The 26,317-nt window shown below is 41.8% G+C and overlaps 2 protein-coding genes across 6 annotated transcripts; one reads left to right on the forward strand and one right to left on the reverse strand.

Moving 5' to 3' along the window:
* Nucleotides 1–172: 172 nt before the first annotated feature.
* LOC120104962 (uncharacterized) lies at nt 173–3,172 on the reverse strand. Of its 5 annotated transcripts, none has more exons than XM_088718006.2 (8): nt 2,991–3,172; nt 2,435–2,535; nt 2,182–2,280; nt 2,014–2,070; nt 1,487–1,636; nt 1,190–1,345; nt 949–1,007; nt 173–619 (listed from the first exon to the last, which is right to left on the reverse strand). In XM_088718006.2, the coding sequence occupies exons 4-8, from the start codon at nt 2,014–2,016 to the stop codon at nt 592–594; spliced, it is 396 nt and encodes a 131-aa protein (XP_088574132.2). In that variant the 5' UTR covers nt 2,017–2,070; nt 2,182–2,280; nt 2,435–2,535; nt 2,991–3,172; the 3' UTR covers nt 173–591. The 5 variants fall into 5 exon arrangements, 4 of the variants coding, with proteins under 4 accessions (XP_088574132.2, XP_088574134.2, XP_088574133.2 ...); XM_088718008.2 differs by having other exon boundaries at nt 2,182–2,336; XM_088718007.2 differs by having other exon boundaries at nt 2,435–2,517; nt 2,991–3,140.
* A 10,159-nt stretch (nt 3,173–13,331) lies between these two features.
* On the forward strand, nt 13,332–16,882 carry LOC113463407 (uncharacterized). Its single transcript, XM_088718010.2, has 2 exons — nt 13,332–14,827; nt 14,939–16,882. The coding sequence occupies exons 1-2, from the start codon at nt 13,576–13,578 to the stop codon at nt 16,564–16,566; spliced, it is 2,880 nt and encodes a 959-aa protein (XP_088574136.1). The 5' UTR covers nt 13,332–13,575; the 3' UTR covers nt 16,567–16,882.
* Nucleotides 16,883–26,317: the final 9,435 nt, after the last annotated feature.

Raw genomic sequence — 26,317 nt, forward strand, 5'->3', positions numbered from 1 at the left:
AAGCGTCGGCGATGGCGTGCCAGCCCGTGCCAAAGATAGTTTTTAACGACGCTTTAAAGCGTCGGGAGTAGATTTTTTTTTTAAAAAAAAGAAACAAAAGCATATTAAAAAACATATTATAGCAATATGAACCTGCATTACATTTACATCAAGACAAACATACAGATCATTCGAAACATTCATATTGTCATATAAGATTAAATTAGAATTACAATGTATTTTGAAAAATATAAGAAAGATACATATAAAACTCATTAAATAACAGTCTAAAAAATATCAGGGACCGCATTCAGCCCCATCATCATCTCTGCGAGCTGTTGAAGTATCAGGAACCTAAAAATCTCTCTTTTTTCGGGTCTCGCCGCCGACGTACTTGAGCTGGCCGTCGGAGGGTCGCGGCAGGATCCTGCCGCCGTAGCTGCAGAGGAGCTTGAGCCGGTTCTTGGGGGAGAGCGACTCCTCGTCGGCCGATGCCATCCTTCCTTGGCCGCCGACCGATCCCGGCGGTCTGGGTTCCTGCTGCCGGCGGTCTGGGTTCCTGCTGCCGCTCCGCCTTCTCGCCGCCCAGTGCGAGGCTGGTGCACGACGACCCTATATTTGATTTCTGGAAGGGAGGAACCTGCGGAGCCGTTTGATAAGAGGATCAGACGGCAGGTAAAAGGAGTTCGTAGACTTCAATCATTAGCGCACTCCACTAATAAAAGCCAATGAAATGAACCAAGTGCAGTGCATCCAGCCGGAGATTTGCTACTTTCAAGCATTCCCAATTTCATACACGATTATACGAACCAGCAGGCCGCACATATAGAAATATTCTGTTCTCCTTCTAAACTATATCAACGGCTATGATTGGATACCGTTGTTCTAGAAAAGTGCATCGTTTTGATCACAGCCGTTTAGCAGGAGGGGAGAGAGAGAGAGAGAGAGAGAGGGGAGAGGAGAGAGTACCTGTGAAATCGACGGCGTTTCCCGACGTCAAGACTCGGATGATTTGGAAATCGAATATGCTGCAAAAAAACACGAAAGGAATGCAAGAATAAATAAATAGAAAGATCAAAATAATCGATTTCTAGATTCATTTTTTCATCGAAAATTCGATCGGATCATGGTCCTTTCATCGCTCTTTCGAAATTCTATTTTTTCGAGCAGAAACAAAAGCTAAGAAAAAACATTAAAAAAATTACAAAACCTGGGAGAAGGAGACGACTGCCGTCGGAATCCACTGCTCTTCTAGTGCTGCAAGTATGTCCATATCTCTCTTTGAATCCACTGCTCTGTTTTCCAGTGACTTCATCGCATCCCCCATCTCTTCAGCAGCTCTTTTCTTCTTCTCTTTTTCTACTGCCTGATGAAAGCACAACATAAGATATTGGAATTGAAACCACAATTCTATTGCGAAAATATCAAATATCAAGAATACCCCAGAACATGTACTAGTCAAACCAAGTAATATAACATGCTACGGAGCATTATGTAAATCACTCACTTCGTCCTCTTCCCGCCAAGGCTCAAAATTTCGGGATGCTCCCGATTCAACAACATAGTCCGAATTCTGAGGATCTGTTTTGAATGCAATTTCAGCCGAGCATCTGGTGCATTTGAAGTAGAACCGAAAAATCTGAATTCCCAGATAAGTCTGCAGGATGCCAATCAAAATTCCAAACATCAATCTCAGTTCCTCATCAAATGCACAATAAAATTGAACTTTTCAACCAAACATTAACCAAATAAAGAATTCCTGAAATTTAACACCATCGATAATGTTAATCTGAAGATAATTTATATTTCAGGTTACCTTGTTCCTCAAAATTTATGAAATTACAGTATCAGAGTATAGGCATTTCGACCCAGCTAAGATAAATCTATGCCCTCTTTCTTGCTTATCAGTGAAACTAAAATGCTCACTTTCTGGAAATTAATTTCCGACCCTAAGTTGTAGCAGGAAGAGGAGAATAAATGTAAAGAAAGCATGCTGTATAGATCCCAACTTTCCAAACCACTGATCTACATTACCATGAAATAAAAGATTCTCCAACCCTCTCAAAGATGGTCAGCGCAGCAACTAAGATCCTAGAAAAATGAATAAGAATTCAAAACTCTCTTTTTAGTCACAAGTAACTACTAGAAGCAAGATATAATTGAAAAATGAAATCCTTTACCCGACAAGTAGCAAGAACGTACCAATACTGACACCAGAATCTCAGCTGCTCAATCTCCGGCTTGTTCAACTCCACAGTTTTGAAGCATTCATATGCCGGATAAGCATAGCCAAGAACCAACCTATAGACAGAAACGCTCTGAGTTCTCATCTAAATTCACTTTCTTGAAAAGGATTTCTGAAGACAAGAAACATAACAGATAAAACGAAGATCTACTGTCCGGATGTAATGTTACAGCCAGAAAACTAAAACTAATTCAAGACAGGATTACTTACGCCAAGGATCTTGTAACAAAATTTGCCATCATTTTGATCCGACAAACATGTACAAAGTTAGGACCACTCTCTCAGCCAGCCCCCTGTAGCAACCCCAAAGACTAGAAATCAAGGAAAAAGAAAACCGACATCATAATTATATCAACAGACGCAGATCAACGTTCTGCGTTCCTCAGATCATTTGAAGTATATACATACCAGAAAATCGAACAAAAAGTTTATAGGAAAACAAGAAAACAGAGTGCAACGAAATCAGACCAACAAAACCCCAGAAAACGAGGAAGATCCGTACAGAAAAACTTGGGTTTAAAGATCCGACTGAAATCAACACCAGATACTTCCACATTACATAATCCGAGCCGAAAGCCACCTATTTCCAATTTTCCATCGGCAAAGAGAAAGAAAACCCTTAAAACTGATCAAGAAAATAGGAAATCCAAAATCAGCATAACAACCAGAAAAGAACCCTTATTTGGTTCGAAAATCCGAGAAGAAACGCAAGATTACGCCGATTTAATTCCAAGAAGACCAAAGGAATGGGGGTAAAGATCCATACCTTTCCGAGATCACCCGCTCGCTCGAGGGGAAGAGGAAGACAAAATCCTTCTAATGAAGCGACAACGATAAAAGAAGCCCGAGCTTTCAAGGGTACGAAATAGAGCCACGAGAGCTTTTTTTACCGTCCTCCTTCTCTTCTTTAAAAGCCAGAGAACGGCGAGCCAGCGAGAGAGCGAGAGCGAGAGAGAGAGAGAGAGCGCTGGTGCCTGGTTCCTTATTAGTTGGGATCTATACAGCATGCTAAGAATTTCCGACGCTAAATGAAAGCGTCGGCAAAGGTATGAGCGGTGAAATTTTTTCCGACGCTTCCTTCTAGCGTCGGTAAAAATGCGTCGGAAAAGGCCCATTTTTCTGTAGTGTTAGTTGACTATGTGAACGTTGCTTGAGTTTAGGAAGGAAGTTTGTTGAGTCTGTTCAGGAATCTAAGTAGCTGTTGGGCTTACTTATTATAAATAGGTCTTTGGACAGTAGGATAGGGCATTGAATTTGATTGTAATTGTAGTTTTGTCTCCATCCCAAATTGGAGAATTCTATTGCATTTTATTATTTCAGCTTGAGTCAGTTGCTGGGTTTCAACACCTTGTCAATTACCTTTTTGTTTTTTGTATACGTTAGCAATACATGTACCAGTTTATGCGTGCTTAGACAACTTAATAAAAACAAAATGTTGGATTTCCCTCCCTCCCTGAGCCAAGAAATATTTTCAATTAACATTATTCAACAAGGTGGCAGATCTGAAGCTGCTTGCTTTTGTAATCGCAGCATCATTTGGTCAGCATCAGATAACACAGACATGCAATGCAGGAAGAGAAGATTCTTTTTCTCTACAAGGCACTTTTTTTTAAAAAAAAGAAGGAAAAAAAAGAAGGAAGAGGTTTCGGATAGCTTGACATTTTGGAGGTAGAGGAACAATCCCGGTGGTCGACGGTGGCAACAGCCAGCGAGGAGGACGGAGAGGGAGGAGCCCGAGTCCACGGCTGTGGGGTCGCCTTGGAGTGATGAGGGGGTAGGGGACGGCTCTTGACGGAACTAACGGATTCCGTTGGTTCCCGTCCCCTCCCTCGCGATTGTGCGTTAGGATATGTGAATGGGCTTACGTGGCGTGTTACAGCGTGTAAATTAGGATTTTTTTTTTCAGGACAAGTTACATGAATTGACACGGCTCCCTGAAAGCTATAGAATGTTAAATTGCCTAACCAGCATATGTAGGCCTAGAATGCAATAACAGGTGTCTCAAAGCACATCTAAAATATCATAGATGTACTCTGCAAAATGAGTTTTGTTATGTTAGGATTTATAACATGCATTAGTTATTTATACATCTCAAAAGTAAAACTTTGTTTGCAATTCTTGAATAAGTGTAAGAGTTCCGAGATGGATCAAAGGTAGTGGCAACTTAATTTGGATATGCATGTATCTACATGTTCACCTAAAGAAAAACCCTTCAACTATCAGGAAAATAGGGGTCAGTTCTAGATGTATCTAAATAGTTTCAGGCTGCAGTGTTGCATGCTTGATGTTGTCGTGATTTTTTGAGAAGAAAAATAGGATGTACATGGTGAGAGTGAAATGGCTACAAAAATTATGCGATGCTTATTAGCATTGTCGGAATCCTACAAAAAATTTTGGCCTCCGACTACGTTTATAAGCATCGTTAGAGGCTAAAATCGATGATGCTTTCAAATGATATGACGCCTTTTAAAAACGTCATCGGAGGCCTTTTAAGCTAAGATGACGCTTTAAAAAGAGTCGTCGGAGTTTCTGATTGAGACAACCCTTTAGAAAGCGTCGTCGGAGTCCAATAAATCCCTAACCCTCCCCTCCCCCCCCCCCCCCCCCCGGCCCGCCCCGTGCGTGGAGTCGCCGACTTCGAAAGGAGGAGGAGTGGATCAACTCCATCAGTCGTTCCATCGTCTAACACTCCCGCTTTGTCACTGACTCTGAGGGTTTCTTCTCCTTTCTTTCTTTCTTGGGTGTGCTTCTCTTGATCGTGTTGGCAGGAAGCCATGGGGAATCGATGTATAGGACCTACAGCTTTCTTTCTTGGTGGAGGTCGATACTCGTGGGAGAGAAATGCCAGCTGCTAGATTTCTTCGGCGTTATTTACTATGACACCAATGGGAGAAAGCCGTCGGAGGTGCCCACACCACGGCCGCCGCTCCGGAGCCTGCTGCCTTCCTTTCGGCATCTGGTCTCCATCGGTTATAATACGAAGAAGGGCGACATCTGAGCACTTCATTAATCCCCCCTCCTCCTCCTCTCTCTCTTTTGTTAAACAATCTCTCCCGCTTTATGGAGTGCTTAGAAGCTACATGTCCTAGTTTTTTTTTTTTTATGTATCTCAATTATATTTTCCTCTTTATTATTTTATCCTAATTCAATAGAAGATAACACCCATCTTGATACTCATGATGGGTGAGACTCTCTTTGCGTTGTTCGATAATTCATGCGAAAAATAGTTATAAATTTTTTCTCCTTTTTTGACTGCTATTATAATTTGGCAGTGCTGGGAATCGATGTATGGGATCTATTCTTGTTGGTTGGGTCTTGATCCTTATAAATTATCACATGCTTCACTCCATGTTTTGCCTTCTTCTTGTTATGTATTACTATGATTTATGTGTTCAATTCTTCAAATTTTCTTGTTATTTTTAGCAAGTACTTATATTGCATGATCGTTGATGAGATGTGTAAAACAGCTAATTTTTTTGTAGAATTATCCAGCAGAAAATATGTATATATTTCAAAAAAAATTATTTTTTAAAAAAATAATTATAATGACGCTTTAAAACGTGTTATAAAAAATATCAATTATAAAAATATCAGTTAAAGGCCGACGCATTTAAAAGCCGCTAAAAACCGACCCTTTAGCGATGCAATTCAAAAGTGCCGGTAAATTTTTTTCCACTCTTACATATCCGACACTTTTGCGACGCTTTAAAAAACACCAGAAAAACTTATTTTTGCTGTATTGCGTGGTGATGAAACTGAATACTGCCTCAACAATTAGATGTTTGGTAATTAGCTTCATTCTATCCAACTATACCAAGCAAGGTTTTAGATATGGGTACCGAATCTCATATCATTTTTCTAACAGAATGGTATGACATCAATATGGTACTTGCATACCGAAACTAATATATTCCCAAAAATTGAATATCAGTGCTGGTATTGTTGTGGTTCAAATTTGGCCCGAGGGGACCATGTCGGAGGAGTAGGGGGAGTTGCCGGAGTGCGGAGGAAGACGAGGAGAGCCACCTCTCGTGTTCGACGGTGTACCTGCACAAAGCCTTACCGGTGTTTTCAGTGAGGGCCCTCCGATGCTCAAGTTAGAATGGAGCTTAGTAGATCTAGCCAAAAGTCCCTTAGGCATTACCTATTGGGGTCCTTTATAGTTCTGATAGGAGTGCTTAGGTGGCGGAGGTATGGCACGTTTCCATCATGAGAGGGAGTGGCGCGCAGCCTGAGCTTGCTTGTGGCACGCGGTGGAGTCCATTCCTAGGAACGGTAGGGCGTTAACAGTCGTAGTAGGATATGACCGGAGTAACACGACACTATCCTTTGGCTGCCGTGGGCCAGCTAACAAAGCGTGGCGTAGTGGCGCCGTAATGTACGGCCACGTAGAAAGGCGTGGGCACGCACATGGGTGTGGCCGTTGGTGAGGTCGAGCTCGAGCTCGTTGAGAGGTCGCATCAGGCATTTGGCGAGGTCAATTAGACGGTTGCTAAGGTCGACCTTGCATTTCGGGTTCCGAGGTGTGCTCGGATGAAGCACCCCGAGCTTAAGGGTCGGGGCATATTACTGGAGAGGGTGCTCCGAGCTCGGTTGGGGCGAGTCGGTGAATACAGGAGGCGCTCCGAACTTGGTCGGACGAGTCGGCGAATACAGGAGGCGGCAAAAGCTCTCGGCGGAGTCCGAGGTCGGGCTGATTTTGGGCCAGACCAAGGACACGTCTGGTCGGCGTTGGTGTCTATTAGGGCGAAGTTGGATGGCCCTTTTGTAGTGGGCTGGATGATCCATTTTGCCCCCCATCAGGTACAATACTACCGATACGGATTGGTATGGACCAATATGGTTGGTATGTACCATTACAATTGTTTCGGCATCTAGAATCCACACCAGTGTGGGTTTCATTCCAGAATGATACGGTACTTGTCGAACCATATCCCATTTCAATGGTTTTTGAAACCATGATATTAAGTCTTAGTCATTTACGATTACAAACATAGGAATTCTCCCTTCAATTTGCGCACCAACAAGTTGTATTGGAAACAATCGAATGCTGTTTTACTGGCCCAAAGTCCTCGAGTTTAAGCAGTAGTACCAGAAGAATGGGGTGTTCCGTGTGAGTAAAAGACAAACATAGGCAAAGTGAACAATTATAAAATGATGCCAATCCGATACCCAGATCATAAAATTAAGAAAGGGTTGTTCCACAATTAATTCCTGCTCAATGCTTTGATGGGGAAAGAAAGATGAGGCAGCAAAGTTGCATGTTTTATGTAATTACGTTCACCTATGGGTAACATGAGCTTCCCTTAATGTAAAACAACACAATGCATTTTCCACATTTCACATAGTTTCATGATTTATGCCCTATCCAGCCTCTGAGATGGGCAAGGGTGTACATCTGTCTCAGCAGTGAACTGAACAATTAAGTGAAGAATCATTGTTCTACTTTCTAGCGCTTTGGATGTCTTACTGAGTCATAAAGCTAAACCAAAACCAAATATTAATAATTACTGATCCAGTGAAACCACTCTGTGCGGTGTTCCTTTTAGATCCTTTTACAAAAGTAGAAGCTGGGTTCCCTTTAGATCCATGAATTGAACTGCTGTGAGATGGAGCAGATGCATCTCGTTATATTTATCTGAAGCAGATTCCATTGCCGTCCTTGACCTGCCAATAAATTGACCTCTGAATTCCAATAAATTGCCGTTCATGACCCGCACAACAACATCAAGCTTTTTTCCACTCCACACGACTCGGAAACAGTCCATAGTCCGTGGCATATTTACGGAGACTCCTTTCCACTCCACCCAAAACTTGGATTCACTCCGAAGTCCGTGGGATATTTACGAGGACTTCTCTCCACACCACATATGACTTCGGTGTGCTAGTTCGGTGGTCCAGAACTCGGACAAGTTGTACCAAAACCAGTCTAAAGCCATGAACGGCTGGAATAGGTGCAGTGTTTCCATGTCTAATGAGAGGAACCGTGTAAGTGAGTATTCAATCCTACATCTATTATATATTGAAGAAGATACTGATACGGGCGAAGAAACTGAAATCATCTCTTCAACTAGTGTAACAACCCAGGACCTCACCCAAAAGGGCTAGCCGGAAGGTATTATTTGGGTTCCTTGATCCTGTATAAGTACCCAAGATCTACCTAGCGAATAACCGATGTGGGACTAAACACACGCCCGTACGGATCCTCACATACTCCCCCCGTTCAAGCCCTGACGTCCTCGTCAGGCTAAGGGTTCATATCTATTCAAATCTAATCACAAACACCACGATTGGTCCGTAGTCAGCTCCAATAGATCCGTGCTGCAGTGTCTCCTAGTCCACATAGGTTATGGGCCGGGTCCGCCCTGATACCATTTGTAACAACCCAGGACCTCACCCAAAATGACTAGCCGGAAGGTATTATTTGGGTTCCTTGATCCTGTATAAGTACCCAAGATCTACCTAGCGAATAACCGATGTGGGACTAAACACACGTCCGTACGGATCCTCACAACTAGTTTAACCTCTGAATTCTATCTGGGAAAGTTAGCGGAAGCTTCCCAACAAGATCAATTTGCCAATGCAGTCAAAAAGTCCGTGGGATATTTCATATTTGTGAAGACTTCTTTCCACACCACACATGACTCTGAGTCCTGTCTAGCGGTCCAAAACTGGGCAAGATGTGGGATATGTATAAAGACTTCTTAGACTTCTTTCCACACCACACATGACTTTGAGTCCTGTCTAGCGGTCCAAAACTGGGCAAGATGTGGGATATGTATAAAGACTTCTTTCCACACCACACATGACTTTTGAGTGCTGGTCTAGTGGTCCAAAACTTGACAAGTCATACCAAAACCAGACTATTAAGTCATGGAAGGGCTGAAGTAGATGTAGTGCTTCCACATCTAATGAGAGGAACCGCCTCGGTTTGGTGAAGGCTGTGTAGGTGGCAAAGATGAGGTCATATCGCTGTGATAATGCAATGTTGCATTTGAATGAGAGATGGGGGAGAGAAAAAAAAGAGAGAACAAGTAGAAGCAGGTTTTATTTATACTTCTTTAAGGTGTGTTTGGTATGAAAATAAAAAAAATAAAAAAAGAAATAATAGAAATTTTCTTGTATTTGGCATAATCAAAAAAATTGAACGTAATAGCTGATTATGTTAACTTGACCTGCCCTTCTATTTATTATTTTCTTTAATATGGTTATTTTTTTTAAGGGGAAAATCTTTGATGTGTTGCAAAAAGAATTTATCATTGTTTTCTTTTTTTTTTAGTTTTTTATTGAATTCTTTTCATTACCGAACAATGATACAAAATCCTTGCTAGAATAATTTTTTTTAATTTTCTCCCAAATATTCTAAGCCATGAAGAAGAGCTTCAAAATTTAGACTTCATTCGAGTTGAACCCAGTTCTCCTGGACAACTGGATTCCATTTCCACGCATATAGCTAGGTGGGCTCCTTTCCTGAAAGATTAGATTTCAGTTCTTCTACACCCAATGCATACAACATAAAATGGTCAAATTATTGGACTTTTCTTGTAAAGTTTAGATCCCAACCAAACATGCAATGAACTTGACTACACCTCAAACTAAGCCAGTACAAGAGAGATCTTGGCACTCATGTATGACTTCTGCGTACTTGGTTATTGGTTCGAAAGTTGACAAATGGTACTGAAGCCAATTTAAGTCATGAAAGGGCTAGAATAGCTATAGTGCTTCCACATCTAACAGGAGAGTCCATGTAGACAGATTTAGTACTTAATCAGTTATAGATTGAAGACACCTTGGTGCTTATATAGGGCAAAGAAACTTAAAGAACATTTTTCAAAATGCTTGATGCTTAGCTCAAAGAGATTCAACTCTTCAGGTGAAGCAAAGGAGCTATGTCATCCTGAACACCACCTCAAATATGTTGAGTCCCCACTTTCATCTATTTGTAAATGCCCAACAATAAAGCTGGTCTGTTATTGCCAGAGTTGATGCCTCCTCTGAAACCAAAAAGGGCATTCTTCTTCCTTCTAGGGATTAAAAGGGAAAATTTGAAAGTTTTTTTTTTAACTGATATGTGATGGAAAGGGAAGCAGAGAGACTGCTACTTGGCTTTTATTGAAAATGGTTTTTTCAGAGAGAGAAAACAGAAAAGGAAAGGAAGGACGGTGCTACAAAAGGATCAAAGATGGTAGAGATTCCAGCCATCTATATATGAAAGCGCAGGTGGAAAGAAACGGCAAAGGAAATAGTCAGAAGCAGCAGAGAAGTGGAATGAAACGAAACGGAGAGCTTAATCACAAATTCAATCATCAAGAAGCCGCCCCAACCAAAGACAACGGCTGTTACAAAGGTCAAATAATTACTGATCCAATGATAACAATCAAAAATATTCTCTATTATGGTGAATAGTGGTTGGCATCAGCAACTGCAATACCTTCTAGTTATTAGTAATTAATAATATTTCATTATCTATATCACTACCTAGGCGGTTTTAACAAACAATAAAACAGCTAATAAAGATTTCATTGAGGTCTATTATAATGAATAATAGCATTTTCAGAACTTTTGTGTATTTTTAAACAATAGAGTTGCGCAATATCTTAATGACGATAATATGCTTCACAGACTTTATCATGATATTTTCAAGACCAAGTAGCATAATTCAGAACCCCTTTCATTTTAAAAAAGACACAAATATCATAAAAGCAAAGCAGACCCGACCCACTAACCATCACGTTCTAGCTGGATAGGGTCTGGCTCGGGAATAGGGCGGCTTGAGTTTCTAATTTACCTTGAAAGGATCGATACTATTTGGCAGGGTAAATTTTAGAGCTATAGCTCATTATATGATAATAGTTGAGTAGTTTAATTTAGATCAGGGATATGAACCTGACCGATGGATCAAATTTCGGAATCTAAATGTGGTATATGTTGAAATGTTGCTATTGGGAACTGGCATCAAAGCTTGCATGACCTAAACCAAGTCCTGGAATAAATGTTCCATCGAATATGGGAAAGATATTGGGTCCTAGGTTAGGTCATTCCAAAGTAGTTTTCTTTTTTCCGTTAAAAAAGGGGGAAGAAAATTCTTAAACCGTCTTTGCAGGGCCGTATATAAGAAAGTCCTATACGATTAATTTAATCGGTTTGCAGTAACGAAGCCAACTCTGAATGTACTTCCAAAGTGGCTGTTGGCGACCTAAATGCAACAGCATTTGGTTGGCAATATAGAATTTGGAGCCCAAACCAACCCACCCACTGGAGGAATTCTTTTTCACTGTTGTTTGATTGGACCATGAGTTAACCTAGCCTTCTTTTCAATAGTGGGACTTGTGGTCGGACCTCCCACAGTTGGGTGAGTAATGGGTCAAACCCACTCGTACCACAATTGGGGTTTGGTGTCGAGTGGGGAAATAGTCCCACACACCTCCACAAATAACCGTGGTTGTTGACATCTTATATACTGCCATGGCCTAGCCGGATGGGCAACTTAATTAAAAATAAAAAATTTCCATTGGGCCGCCCCTGACCATAAAAAAAATATTCATCATTAAAAAAAACAAAAAAAAAAGGCCTTCCTTACGGAGTTCGCCTTAGGACTCCAAATGCATCTCTGACCATATCTCGTAGACTTCCTTGGCAACCGATGTTGGTCTCGGCCTCTTCTTTGCCATCATCACCAGCGACACCGCTTCATCTTCTCGAGTTAGCTTATCTAGTAGTGGTAGCAGCGGTCAAGTGGTGAGGGGTGCAGCCATTGAAAGACAATTATGACGACCATGGCAGTTTTATATCGGTTGCAGCAATTACAGCAACTAGAGATTCTTGAAATATCATGTGTGGTGGACAGTAAAATTAGCAGAGGATTGCTCCCTCCCATGCTTGATGAAACATATCTTGCTATGGCCTTGTCACCTTAGAGAGATGTGAATTAAAAATTAGATTAAGATTAACAAAAATATAACTAAATAAAATTTAACAATTAAATCTTAAATACAAAGGAAACATCAATTAATAAATATAGAAAATTAAAACAAATAATGTAGGAAAATTATAAATCATAATAATCAAAGAAAAATATAAAATTAAAATAAAAACCAAAATATAATTAAAATAAAATTAAATAAAATAAAAACTATGAATTATATATATATATATATATATATATATATATATATATATATATATATATATATATATATATATATATATATGTTCATGTATGTATGTGTATATATATATATATATATATATATATATATATATATATATATATATATATATATATATATATGTACGTATGTATTCCCATTCTATATCCAATTCTTGTTCTAATTTTTCATTCCTAAAATTCAAACGGAGTGTTAAAGATTAGCCAGGGGATCATACTTTTTTCTTTTTCGTACCACAGTCGGCAAGAGATGCGCGTGCCATCCCACAAATCATCAGAACTGAGACATTCTAGGTGGTGCCAACCCATATGGAGAAGACTCTCAAGTTTGGATGGCCAAAAATAGCTTAGTCATCCACTTTTCCTTGTGGAGTCAAGCATAGAAATTAAAGTTTTATCTGCTCATTGTGTTGTAATCTTGACGTAGCCGATAGATTTAATAGCCTGTGCACGATCTTTTGTGATTATTGTCAAGGAAATTCCTCATACAGCTTATTTCTTATATATAATTTGACAAGATCAACTTGTCCAAAATCTTTTGTGGTATTCGACTGTCAAGGAGACAGATCTTTATTTTTGGCGTGCGAGGGAGGCAAATTAGCTTAAAAGTACCAAAATATGCTATTTGTTCTTGCGTGCCTCTGACGCGGCATGGTCAAGTCAACATAATAAATTTTGAGTCTTTGTAATAAAATTTAATTTTGAACTTATTAAATGGCTCTTTCAAACTCGCGGTTATAACTGCAGAAGAGCAATTAAATGACTCTTTGAAACTAAATTCGAGAAGACCAGCACGAGCATCTGGTCCTGCCAACTTCTTCCCTACGGCATAGGGAGCACTCTTGTCCACACAACTTCGGTCCTGCCAACTTCTTCCCTACGGCATAGGGAGCATTCTTGTCCACAAATACATTTCTAAAACAGGAACTCATCCTCTAGTAGTTGCATTGACTTGAGAATACTAGATGTTGGTCTATGTTTTTTGGCAGCTATATGGGAACCGGGATTCTTATCTTGATAGCTCAGCTTCATTCGTAACCATTGGTGAACTATTCTTCGATGACCGAGTTTTTCATTCCACTGATAGGCGAGTCACTATTTACATGACCAAGAATCCCATTCCCGTCTCCCTCTGAACTCAGTTGTCTCAACAAGCTATCCCCCCTTTGCTCCTTGAGATCTCATGGCTTCAACCAATACTTCCATTCCTCTTGTTTATGCCATCTGGATCGCGTTCCTTCTTTTCTTTGGATCCGTGCAACTATGCCTCTGTTTCAGTGGAAATAGTTCCGGGTCAGGAGGCTGCATAGAGAGGGAAAGGAAGGCTCTTCTTAGCATACGGAAGGGCATCTATGATGCCCACAGATGGCTCTCTTGGAATGGAAAAGACTGCTGCAGATGGAGAGGAGTTCGATGCAACACCATGACCGGACACGTCATAAAGCTTGACCTCCACTACCCTTATCCATGTGACGATTATTATCCCGAACCTTGTCATAATAAAAGTGAGGTAAGTCATTCACTACTTCACTTGAGACATCTGAATTATTTGGATTTGAGTATGAACAATTTTGGTGGTGCCCCGATCCCTGACTTCATTGGATCTCTTGCCAACTTGAAGTATCTAAGCCTCTCGCATGCTGGGTTTGGTGGAACAATCCCTCACCAACTCGGGAACCTCTCAAACTTGCTCTATCTTGATCTCGCTTCTAACTTTTGGTACTCTTTGGATGTTGATAATCTTGGCTGGTTACCTTCGATCCGTTTCCTGCAGCATCTTGACATGAGTCATGCCGACCTCTCAAAAGCATCCAACTGGATTCATGTGATCAATATGCTCCCTTCTCTTTCTGTCTTGCATCTGTCTTTTGCTGGTCTTCCAAGCCTTCCCTCTACACTACCCCATGTTAATTTCACTTCTCTTACTACACTTGATCTCCATGGGAACTACTTTGCATCAAGCATACCCGGTTGGCTGTTTAATCTTAGCAGCCTTGAACTTCTCGATCTTGGGTACAATATTTTCAATGGCAGTATACCACTTGCCATCGGAAATCTCAAGAAGCTTCGAGTCTTAGATCTCTCAGTGAACACCTTCAGTGGAGACATCCCGGAAACGGTATGGAGTCTCAAGAGCTTGCAGTCAATAGATTTGAGTAGGAACGATATCTATGGGGATGGTATCAGTGGGCAGATACCAGAAACTATGGGGAATCTCAAAAGCTTGGTGTCCTTGGACCTCAGCTATAACAATATCAGTGGGCATATACCAGAAACTCTGGGGAATCTCAAAAGCTTGGTGTCCTTGTCCCTCAGTATAAACACAATTAGTGGGCGTATACCAGAAACTGTGGGGAATCTCAAAAGCTTGGAGACCTTGGACCTCAGCTCTAACAGCATTAGTGGGGAGATTCCAGAAACCATAGGGAATCTCGGTAAGTTGAGCAGTTTGGATTTATCATGTAATCGTATCAACGGGCAGATACCTAGAACAGTGGGTAAACTCTGCAACTTGAGCACCTTTGATGCTTCTGATAACAATATAGGTGGAGATATTACAGGATTCATAGAAGGTTTCTCGAGATGCAGCACCAGTAGATTACAACATGTTGATTTGCATCACAACAATCTTAGTGGTGCTTTGCCCAATCAGATAGGAGAGCTCCAAAGTTTGGTCGATCTTGATCTTGGTTCGAATTTATTGGACGGTTCAATTCCTGCATCATTGTGGAAGTTATCTGCCCTTTCTTATCTGAATCTCTCAGCAAATTCCTTGGCAGGTGCACTGACTGAAGCCCACTTCACCAACCTCACACGCTTATCATATTCGAATTATATATCTTACTCAGTGATTACTGGATTAATAGATCTATCCAACAATTCATTCTCTGGACCTATTCCGCCAATCTTGGGTGGTGGTTTCGACGATCTTACCATTCTGCTTCTTGCACATAACAGGTTCAATGGCAGCATTCCATCAGCATTTTGTGAGGCAAATAGTCTAAAAGTTCTCAATCTTGCCGATAATGATTTATCAGGAGTTGTCCCTAACTGTTGGAACAATTCATCTCGTTTGGGAGTCATTGATTTCTCATATAACAAATTGTCAGGAGGCATTCCTAGCTCAATGGGATCTCTCAGTCAACTCATGTCACTGCATTTGAGAGACAACAACTTCTCTGGTAAAATTCCTTTGTCCTTGCAACAGTGCAAACAGCTGACTACTATTGACCTTGGCAATAATAAGTTCTCAGGTAGCATACCTGAATGGATTGGAGGGAGCCTCTTATCATTAAAGGTTCTCCGTCTGCGATCAAATATGTTGGACGGTAATATTCCTAAGCAACTATCACTCCTTGCTTCTCTTCAAGTGTTGGATCTTGCTGACAACAAACTTTCTGGAACTTTGCCACCATCATTTGGTAATTTTAAAGCCATGATTACCACACAAAATGGGAGCGAACCTGTTCTTTCTAAAGATATGGCCTCCTATTATACCGAGAATATTCAGATAAACACGAAAGGTTTGGAACTCACATTCACTAGTGTGCTCTCACTTGTGACAAGCTTAGACCTCTCAGACAACAATATTTCTGGACAGATTCCTGAGGAGTTTACAAACCTTCGTGGGCTTCATTCCTTGAACTTATCAGGGAATCATTTGACAGGAAGGATTCCGTTCAATATTGGTGCCATGGGGCAGTTGGAGTCACTTGATCTGTCGATGAACAACCTATCAAGCACAATTCCTACAAGCATCGCAGATTTGAATTTTTTGGCGCGCTTGAACTTGTCCCACAACAATCTGTCAGGAAGGATTCCATCTGGCAACCAACTCCAAACCTTGAATGATTCATCCATCTACATTGGCAATCAGTATCTTTGTGGACAACCACTGCCAGAAAAATGCCCCGGCGATGAACCTGCAGAAGGTCCAATAGAAGAAAAACAAGATGAAAATGGTTCAGAAATGATATGGCTTTATGTTGGCTTAAGTCCGGGAGTTGTGGTTGGCTTCTGGGGATTTTTTGCCGCAGTGATGCTCAAAAGGAGTACAAGGTATGCTTATATCCAATTCATTGACAGGATATGTGATTGGATTTATATGGCTGCAACAATAAATTTTACTAGGCCAAAGTCCAAGAGAAACCGAGGACGTAGAGGACGTACGTAAGCTGTTGCAAAGTTGTAATGTTTCCGCCGTGTATGGTTCAGGTTGACTTGATGTTTCTGTGATGCATCATGCATGAAAGATTAGTAGAAATATGGGCTATTAGAATAAATAGAAATACTTGGAAACCATTTAAATGGTTTAGTTATTGAGGACTTAAAGCTGTATTTGAGTAAATTGCTTAAGCAAAATACTCCTAAAAGCATCTCTACATTTTCTATATGCTGAAACTTTTCTTTCGGTGCTTTTATCATTGTAAGTGACAGGTGTAGCATCTCACTGTTTTGCTTAGAAAAAATATTTGGATGCTTTATTCTTATCATCATTTTCAAATACTTTATGTGCAATGATATAGAATTGGAAAATATAAATGTACATATTTTTGCATATATAAGGCAAAGGAATGCTACATAAATAAAGAGGCCAATATGCATTTTAGTGCATATCCTTTTTATTATTATTATTTTCTTTTAAATTCTTAGGCAAAAGGCACAAAGCCCCCAAGTACATTTTTTCCGACCTCACTCCTACGGCATCAACCACTACGAATTGATTAATCCTTCTTGGTAGATCTTGACTCCCAAAAATTATGCCTAACACCGCATTGGGCTCTTGACACACACACACACACACACAGAGCAATGCTAGTATCTACAGACGCACACAACGTTGTTAGGATTGTATCACTTCTCGTCCCAATTTTAGAAATCCGATCCGTTTAGTTTAGGTTTGGATCAAAGGGATCAGAAAAGTATGAGTTGAGAAAGATGTTGTGATATGTATCTTAGATTTGTGTTGAGTTTATTGTTTAAGTTGAGGAGAGAAGTGGAAAGGAAGAAAAGGGATGATGTCGAGCTTGAAGAGGGATTTGAAAATATGATTATTGATAGAGAAAGCCTTGGATCAAGCATATAAGAGACTATACCCGCGCTTCTATCTGGAAGTATATAGGCAATTATCTGGATCCATTTTGGATGGTCTTGTTTTTAATCTCTTCTTGATCTCCTTAATTTCGCACACCCACATCCTAGCCGCAACATGCCAAGATGTAAGTTAAAATCTTTATGTGGCTTGCTTTAAAGCTGAATACAAGAGAAATTCTATCAAGAAAAGGTTGGAGCCAAGGATCCAATTGTATCCCCTTGGGGATCCATTATTCTCAACCGTGCCCTTGAGACAAGGACTGCACCATTTTGTCAAGGATGTGAAGGAAATACTTGAAAGAACTTTACCAAGGACCTTTTATTACCCTCCTCCCATTTTACCTCGATATCCTCGCCAAATTAAAGGTTCAAATTCAATCAAATCCAATTACAAATGCCACGATTAGCATGTGGTTACTCCACCCAAGCTGTGATATGTCCTAGTCTACATAGATCATGAGGCAAATATGCTCTGATACCATTTCTAACGATGCAGAAGCTTACCTAAAAAGGTTAGCTCAAAGTTGTTATTTGGATTTATTAACTTTGTATGAGTATCCAGATCTTCCTATTGCATACTAGATGTGGGGCTAAAAATAAGCTTGCACATGTCCTCCAATACTCGGTGTAAATGAACTCGAACCATGCAATAGAATGAACCTTAGGAAGCTTTGGCAACAATATAGAAGACAGCCTCAGCTGAAAGCTTTTCTTATTTTATTTTTGTTTTGGTATCTGCAAGAGGACTCTCTTGTCCTAGTGACGTTCGAGTCATTCTAGAGAGAGCAAAACAACAGGGTTTTCCTCAAAAAGTCCAACTATTCAGATAAGAATTCTTGGCATAGTGTTGTTCTTCATCGCTTCTTGGCAGGATCTTGCACCATTAAAATATTTTCAGAGCTTTCAAACCTTATCGTGCAAGTTTGATTGTTTTTCTTCTCTTTCCCGAGATATAACCAGTTTTTCACTCTCTCTGGCTCTCAGGGCAGATCTGAATTACCCTACTAGTTAGGTTGCGGTGTGGGCACATGGGATACTTGGACTCTTGAAGCTATATGTTGTTTACAACTATTCAACACTGTGGATCATATTTATTACAGGAATCATTGCAGAAGATAATTATGCCACACAACTAAACAAAACTAAATAAAATAAATTTGCTATGGAAGCCTGCAACCTTGACAATCCAAATAATTTTGTTCTAGTATATGCATGGTGGCCTCTCTTTACTCTTTAGCATCAGATGGAACAACCATACGGATGGTATATCGCACAACATAGTCATTCATTTGGTTCACAATTGTCCCACATGTTATGCTAGATGGGTACGCCATTCTAGCAAGGGGCAAGCATGAAGGTAAGATTCTATCAATTGTGACAGCCTCGACCTCATTGGTGAATACTCCTGCCTTTTTAATTTTTTTTTGATAGTTCAGTCAAAGCTATTACTAGTTTCATATGGTCCTTGACCATCCCAATCACTCGGTAGTTGCTGGTTGTCATTGGGTCCCTCAATTTATGCCATGAGTTAATTCTTTGAATTGTATATCTCTATTTTGTCCTCATTTTTTCTTTTTTCTTTCTGTACAGACATTTGATTGCTGATTCCAAATAATTCAGATAAGGCCAGATGGTTATCATTATGGTCCTAATTCTTCTAATTTATCACAAAGAAGTACACTACAATATTATAACCAAATCATGCATAGAAGAAGCAGCCTAATGAAACTATGCTTTCAAGTTGCTATTAGACATTTGGTATGAAGTTGCTTAAGAAGACTTCATTTAGTGAGTCATGGAGTGAAACAATCAGACCTAATTCAAGAAATTAAAGAAAATGAATATAAATGGAGAGGGACAACATTTAATTCAAGAGATATGATCTAATCTTTTCAGACTTCCATATTCATGAGAAGAAAATCTACAGTCCATACTTGGATACCTGATTCTAGTTGAACAATAATTAAGAGCCCATGCACAATGAAAAGTTGAGTTTGATTCAACATGCACCTCATAAATGACTTAAATATATTTTCTTACAATCACATGCCAATCTTAGATGAATTAAAGACTAGGTTCCTAGTAAAACTAAGATAGGAAAAATTAAATATTTGAAGGTCAAGGGACATTCGGTTGCGAAGCCACCAACCCAGGATGCCTAGTAGATCGAGACTTGGATCGCTAAAATTAACACAAGCCTGTGCCAAAATGAAGCTGGATTATTACTCTCCATCCATGCAGACTCATGGCTGTCTCCCTCACTTCATCCAAAATGTAATAGGCTTTTGGTGCAGTCCAAATTGGTGGGCAACTATGCTTTCCATGCGAGGTAATTACAATTATATATATGTCTCTTCAAACAAAATATGCAAAAATATGAGTATATTAAATAGTAAAAAATTACAGATCACCCATCAGAGGATCTACACGTGCATTTTTTTAGTCCAACATCAGTTATGTGCTAGAGAGATCCTGAGTACTTGTATAGGATTAAGAAACTCAAAATAATACCTTCCAGCTAGCTTTTCTTTTTTCTTTTTGTAAGATTGTGTATTGTTACAAAATGATATCAGACTAGACCTAACTTGTAATGTCCGGGCCCACAACCTACTAGGCCCAATAAGAAATAGGCCCAGTTAGGGGTTTGGGCCCAAATTTTTACTGTGGGCAGTACTATCAGAGTGGCAACCGGGAAGAGGTTGCCACCTCATGCTGAGAAGAGAAAGGATAAGGCCACAACTAGCCGACAGGGGAGGGCCACCTCATGCCCCACGTGGCAAGGCCAGACGCAACGGCAGAGCAAGGGGGGGCGGCTGGAAGCTTCCGGAGCTAAGAGGGCAGGGGGATGGACCTCACAGAGGAAAACCCCTAGCCATGCAAACCCTGGGACTGCCACCTCACCCCCTGCTGGCAGCCGATTCCGGCGGGCCTGAGACCAGGGGGCGGCTGTCAGTCTCGGAGCAAGGAAGGAAGGAGAGGATGAGACCTCTCAGAGGAGGTCTCATCCCTTAAACAAATTATTTAAGCCTCTGCCGGCATCCCCAAGTCACAGACCCCCTAGAACACTGAACGAGAGAGAGAGCCGAAGCCCTGGAGCCGAAGGCAAAGAAACCCTGAAGCTCTGAGAAAGGAGGGACTACTAGGAAGGAAGCACTGCCCGACTGCAACTGACCAAGGTAAGGAGTTTTTAGGGTTAGGGTTTAACAGAAGTAAAGAAACCCCTCATTGGGGTGCTCTCCCCCTCTATGTCAACAATGAAACAGAGGGGAGGAGGCCGGCACAGGAGAGGGAGAAAAACCCACAAGCCCCGGGTCGGGCCGGACTCACAGGCCGCGTACTCGACGACCACCCGGGCCGAACCCAACCGGGCTCGGCCTGCGGACGAACCGGACACCGCGGCCTCGGCCGCAGGTACCCTAGGGTTCTGGGGGCAACCCGGGCCGCCGGATCTGGCCGGGACGGCAACAGAGGCGGCCACAGGGCCGCCAGCCCCGACCGGACCACCACCTCTTCTCCGACAAGGGGTGGTGGTGCCGGAAGGAAGGACCAAGGAGAAGAAAAAGAAAAGAAAAGAAAAGAAAAAGAGAAAGAAAGAGAGAGGAAAAATTAGAATGAACTCACCAGACAATAGAGGCTTCATCCTCGGACTGCGGCCTTATCTCGCCGCCGTCGGAGCAGTAGGAGACCTCCCGGAGGAGATCCAGCCGTAACCCCACCTCCCGGCGCTTCTCCTCTTCTCCGGCATCGCTTTGGAGAAGAGGAAGGGCTGGCCTCCCTTCCGTCGGCCCTCCGGGGGGAAGCTCCGCCTCGGTCGGTGGAACGGGGGGAGCCTCGCCTCCCCGGCCGCCTGCAAAAGAAGAAAGGGAGAAGGTGGAGGGTTACGGAAGGGACGAAGGGCCGGGATCTAGGCTTTCAGTGGGAACAACAAAAGAAAGGAAGAAAGAGAGAAGGAGAAGGAGAGAGGGAAAGAAGGGAAGAAAGACCGGAGCCGGAGAAAGCCGAGGGCTCGGCCGGAGGCTAGGGTCTCGGCGAAAACAAAGAAGAAAGAAAGAAAGAGAGAGAGAGGAGTGGGAGGGGTCGGAAGGAGGAAGAGGCCGTGGATTCGGCCGGAGAAGAAGAAGAAGGCCGAGAAATCAGCTGGAACACCCAAGCCTTCCGGTGAGAACGAAGGAGAGGAGGAGCGGCCGAAAGAGAGAGAGAGAGGGGGAAGAAGATGAAGAGGCGGAAGCCTCTGGAAGGGAAAAATCCTGATAACGGGTTCGCGGGTCGAATCCGAATCCGAACCCGCGACCTGTTAAGTCTAAAAATCGAAATGGGTTAAGTAAACCCAATTGAATCGGGCCCAATCTATTTGGGTGAACCCGGATAAGGGATTGAGTGGAATCTGAACCTAATTGAACTTGAACCCGAGCCCAATTAAATTGGGCTAAGTCTGGACGAGTCCAATTTAAACCAGGTCCAAACCCAATTAAGTATGTGGGTCTCAGTAGGCCTAATTAATCGTAAAGAAAGCCCAGTTCAAACCCCGACTTAACAGATAGTAGGTCAAATTGACCTCGGGCTGACCCTAACTCAGGCCCAAACAAGCCATACTGACCCTAAACCCAAAATTGAACCTAATTAAACTTGGGATTAAGCACATTGACCAAATCAGAGGACCCAACTGGCTAGAAAAGGTTGGACCCAATCATGACCAGGCCCAATCCTTTAATTAAAAATCCAATTAACCTATGTGGACCCAATCTGGTTTTAAACTGAGCCCCAAAGGCTCTAAATTGGGTAAATTGGACTTGAGCTAAATCCTTGGATGGGATCCAAGCAAGTAAGTTCATAGTATGATGAACTAAGAAATTATATAAAAATAATGAGGGAATAATGTGATCTCTATGTTGTTGTTTTAGGTGATTAAGGATTTATCATCTGGAATTGAGAAATTTGGAAAGCGAATCACGGTAAGTAATCTGTCTTAATCTTATCGTAGATCTTGTATTACGTTTTATAAGATGAACCAGTGTTTTTCCTACAATTTGAATTGTATACATGATTTGTGAAGAAAGTAAGTAATCTATTTTAATCTTATTGTGGATCATGTGAGTACTATGTTTATTAAGATTTTAAAGTGTTATTCGTGTATATATTTCATGAATGGGTGTATTATAAAAAGTAAGTAACTTGTCTTAATCTTGTTGTGGATCATGTATATAAGTAACCTGTCCTAATCTTCTATGGATCACGCATGTAACCAACTTGTCCCAACATTATTGTGAATTATGTATCTTGAGTTATGAAATTATGCATCATGTATATGAGTGGTATGTTTTAGCCATATAATGTATGATTATGCATGTATTGAGCTTATGCAGATTTTATTATGCATCCAAGATGAATTGGGTTACATTGCTATATAATTGTGATATCCATATGAAATTTAACCCATTATACTTGTATTGTAGGTCATGTACCCTAAATTATAAGCTATGAACGGTGAATGTATATGGCATGCTTTAGTTATACAAGTTATGATTATATGTGCTTTATGATTTCCATTATGCCTACGAAATAAGTAGATTACATTATATCCTAAGATATGGATTATGAATCATGTATATGAGTGGCATGCGTTAGCCATATAATTGGTGATTATGCTTATATCATGCTTATGTAGATTTCATGATGCATGTAGGGTGAATGGAATTACATGTCATAATTTTCATTAGCATGAGCATAAAGAATGATGATGAATTGCCTCTAGTTATTTGCACATCTTGCAAGGGGTACCTGAGAGTTCTCGATGCTACGGGCCGAATCCAACTAAGCCGGCCTTGCCAGTGGCCGATAATGACTGAGCAGGCCCCGCCAGTGGCCGACTAATAACTGAGCAGGCCCCGCCAGTGACCGATAATGAATTCGCCGTAGCATCCATGAGGTACCACCTATAAGAAGTATTGTTTACAGACTCTTAAAAGCTACTGATCGAATGTAACTGAGCCGGCCTTGCCAGTGGCCGAGAATGACTGAGCCAGCCCCACCAGTGGCCGCCTAATAACTGAGCTGGCCTCGCCAGTGGCCGATAATGACTTCGCAGTAGCATCTGAGAGTATGACCACGGCATGCCGGAGGCACGGTTTTATGTGTGCGTTTCATGAAAATTCTTGATTGATATAAAACACTGAATTATTTACTCAGCATGAATATTTTATCATGATGATTGGTTATATAGTATACATGTCAGCTTATCAAACCCTATTAAAACATGTTTAGTATTTTTGCATAATCAAGCATATGCTAGTAGATGTGCATGATTTACCAAGGTTATCATGGTTCAAGTGTATCATTGTATATGGAACAATGGACATTTGATGTATATGTTAGCCTCTCAAATCCTGCATAAACATGGTTATCATATTTGATGTAAGTGACCCTGCACAAATCTTATTGATTGCAAATTACTGTTTAAGTTATATGTATGAAATGATGAAATAGTATTTGATATGGTGTATTTTTCCAAAATCAGGATCAAGCATATGATTGCATGTGATTCATGAATTTGCTTAAATAGTATTCCTTCATGAATATATGATTGAGTATGAATTATCATTATGATATATTGTATGAAAATGATATTTGAAGCATGATCATGAGGCTCGTTCCAGAGCCTGGGTATATGAGGCGGGTGTTTCCAAATCCTGCAGATGCGTTTTGGGGAGAAGCAAAATCGGTGAGGGGTTAAGTGCGGCGCATGCGCGCGCGTACGGACCCCGGAACCGGCCAACATCTGGCAGGGGAACCCCGTGTTTTCCCCTCATGTGGGCCCGATGGTCATGTGGGCCCGATAGTCACGTGCCCTGCGCAGGCGGGCCGTGACATTTATGAACGTGCCTGGCCGAAGCATACATTATTTTACGACGGGTTTTTTTGAATATATCCTTTATGAAATGTTGTATTTTGCTATAACCACTATCTCCTTTAAATGATGCTAATCGCATGAATTCTTATGTTTGATCCGGTAAGATTATGTATGATTACTTACTGAGCCGTGTAGCTCATATCCGTTCATTTACATTTTTTTTAGATCGTCACTACTGATAGCTGTCAGAGACACTTTAATTTGGTATCAGGGCTTCTTTCCTTTGGGGTAAAATAAGTATACTTTTGTGTACATAAACTACATAAAAGCTCTGTATTTGGGTACTGACCAGCATGTTGTACTAAGAATGCTTTCATATATAAAGGTTTGGTTGGTTTGACTACCCTATTACCTAGGTATGAGGCTGCGTGCTATTGTGGGCTGTAGTCGGCAATAGCACGGCCGTGTCACGGATCCGGGTCCGGGGCGTGACATCTAGTGGTATCAGAGCTCTAGGTTTAACAAGACTATAAACGTAAAAATTTGGGGTAATGGGTAGTTAAGAGCATCATAATATATTAAGATTGTCATAATACCTTAGTCGAAGAAAGCAATTTATTTCAGTTTCATCCTAAACTCTTGACTGCTAGGTAGCTATAAGAAATAGGGAATACTCAGACATTTATCCTGATGAATTACCGAAATTACCCCTGGTTGAGAAATCGAATTCACCATCGATCTTAGGAGAGGGACCCATCTTCAAGGCCCCCTACCGGGCGATTCTTGTTAAGCTATGAGAACTGAAATTTTTGGAGGAAAACTTTATCTACCTAAAAATGTCCTTTTGGAGGAGTGTTGCCCGATTCGGGCAATACGGCAAAATGAGTCCTCGCTACATCGGTCCACCTGAGGTAGGTTTAATTTCGAGGACGAAATTTATTTTAAGGGGGGTAGGATGTAATGTCCGGGCCCACAACCTACTAGGCCCAATAAGAAATTGGCCCAGTTAGGGATTTGGGCCCAAATTTTTACTGTGGGCAGTACTATCAGAGTGGCAACCGGGAAGAGGTTGCCACCTCATGCTGAGAAGAGAAAGGATAAGGCCACAACTAGCCGACAGGGGAGGGCCACCTCATGCCCCACGTGGCAAGGCCAGACGCAACGGCAGAGCAAGGGGGGGCGGCTGGAAGCTCCTAGAGCTAAGAGGGCAGGGGGGATGGACCTCACAGAGGAAAACCCCCAGCCATGCAAACCCTGGGATTGCCACCTCACCCCCTGCTGGCAACCGATTCCGGCGGGCCTGAGACCAGGGGGTGGCTGTCAGTCTCGGAGCAAGGAAGGAAGGAGAGGATGGGACCTCTAAGAGGAGGTCTCATCCCTTAAACAAATTATTTAAGCCTCTGCCGGCATCCCCAAGTCACAGACCCCCTAGAACACTGAACGAGAGAGAGAGCCGAAGCCCTGGAGCCGAAGGCAAAGAAACCCTGAAGCTCTGAGAAAGGAGGGACTACTAGGAAGGAAGCACTGCCCGACTGCAACTGACCAAGGTAAGGAGTTTTTAGGGTTAGGGTTTAACAGAAGTAAAGAAACCCCTCTGTGGGGTGCTCTCCCCCTCTATGTCAACAATGAAATAGAGGGGAGGAGGCCGGCACAGGAGAGAAAGAAAAACCCACAAGCCCCGGGTCGGGCCGGACTCACAGGCCGCGTACTCGACGACCACCTGGGCCGACCCAATCGGGCTCGGCCTGCGGACGAACCAGACACCGCGGCCTCGGCCGCAGGTATCCTGGGGTTCGGGGGGCAACCCGGGCCGCCGGATCTGGCCGGGACGGCAACAGAGGCGGCCACAGGGCTGCCAGCCCCAGCCGGACCACCACCTCTTCTCCGGCAAGGGGTGGTGGTGCCGGAAGGAAGGACCAAGGAGAAGAAAAAGAAAAGAAAAGAAAAGAAAAAGAGAAAGAAAGAGAGAGGAAAAATTAGAATG

This window comes from Phoenix dactylifera, chromosome 3 (assembly GCF_051530095.1).
Source record: "Phoenix dactylifera cultivar Ajwa chromosome 3, Ajwa_hap1_PhDact_Kaust_v1.1, whole genome shotgun sequence".
NCBI classification, from domain to species: domain Eukaryota; kingdom Viridiplantae; phylum Streptophyta; class Magnoliopsida; order Arecales; family Arecaceae; genus Phoenix; species Phoenix dactylifera.

Excerpts from the sequence above, each read along its gene's own strand:
- LOC120104962 (XM_088718006.2), bottom strand. Across the intron at positions 1,008-1,189 it reads CAGTCGTCTCCTTCTCCCAG|CATATTCGATTTCCAAATCA; the intron begins GTTTTGTAATTT and ends GTTTTTTTGCAG. Across the intron at positions 620-948 it reads AAACGCCGTCGATTTCACAG|GTTCCTCCCTTCCAGAAATC; the intron begins GTACTCTCTCCT and ends ACGGCTCCGCAG.
- LOC113463407 (XM_088718010.2), top strand. The coding sequence starts at position 13,576 with ATGGCTTCAACCAATACTTCCATTCCTCTTGTTTATGCCATCTGGATC. Across the intron at positions 14,828-14,938 it reads AGAAACCATAGGGAATCTCG|GTGGAGATATTACAGGATTC; the intron begins GTAAGTTGAGCA and ends ATAACAATATAG.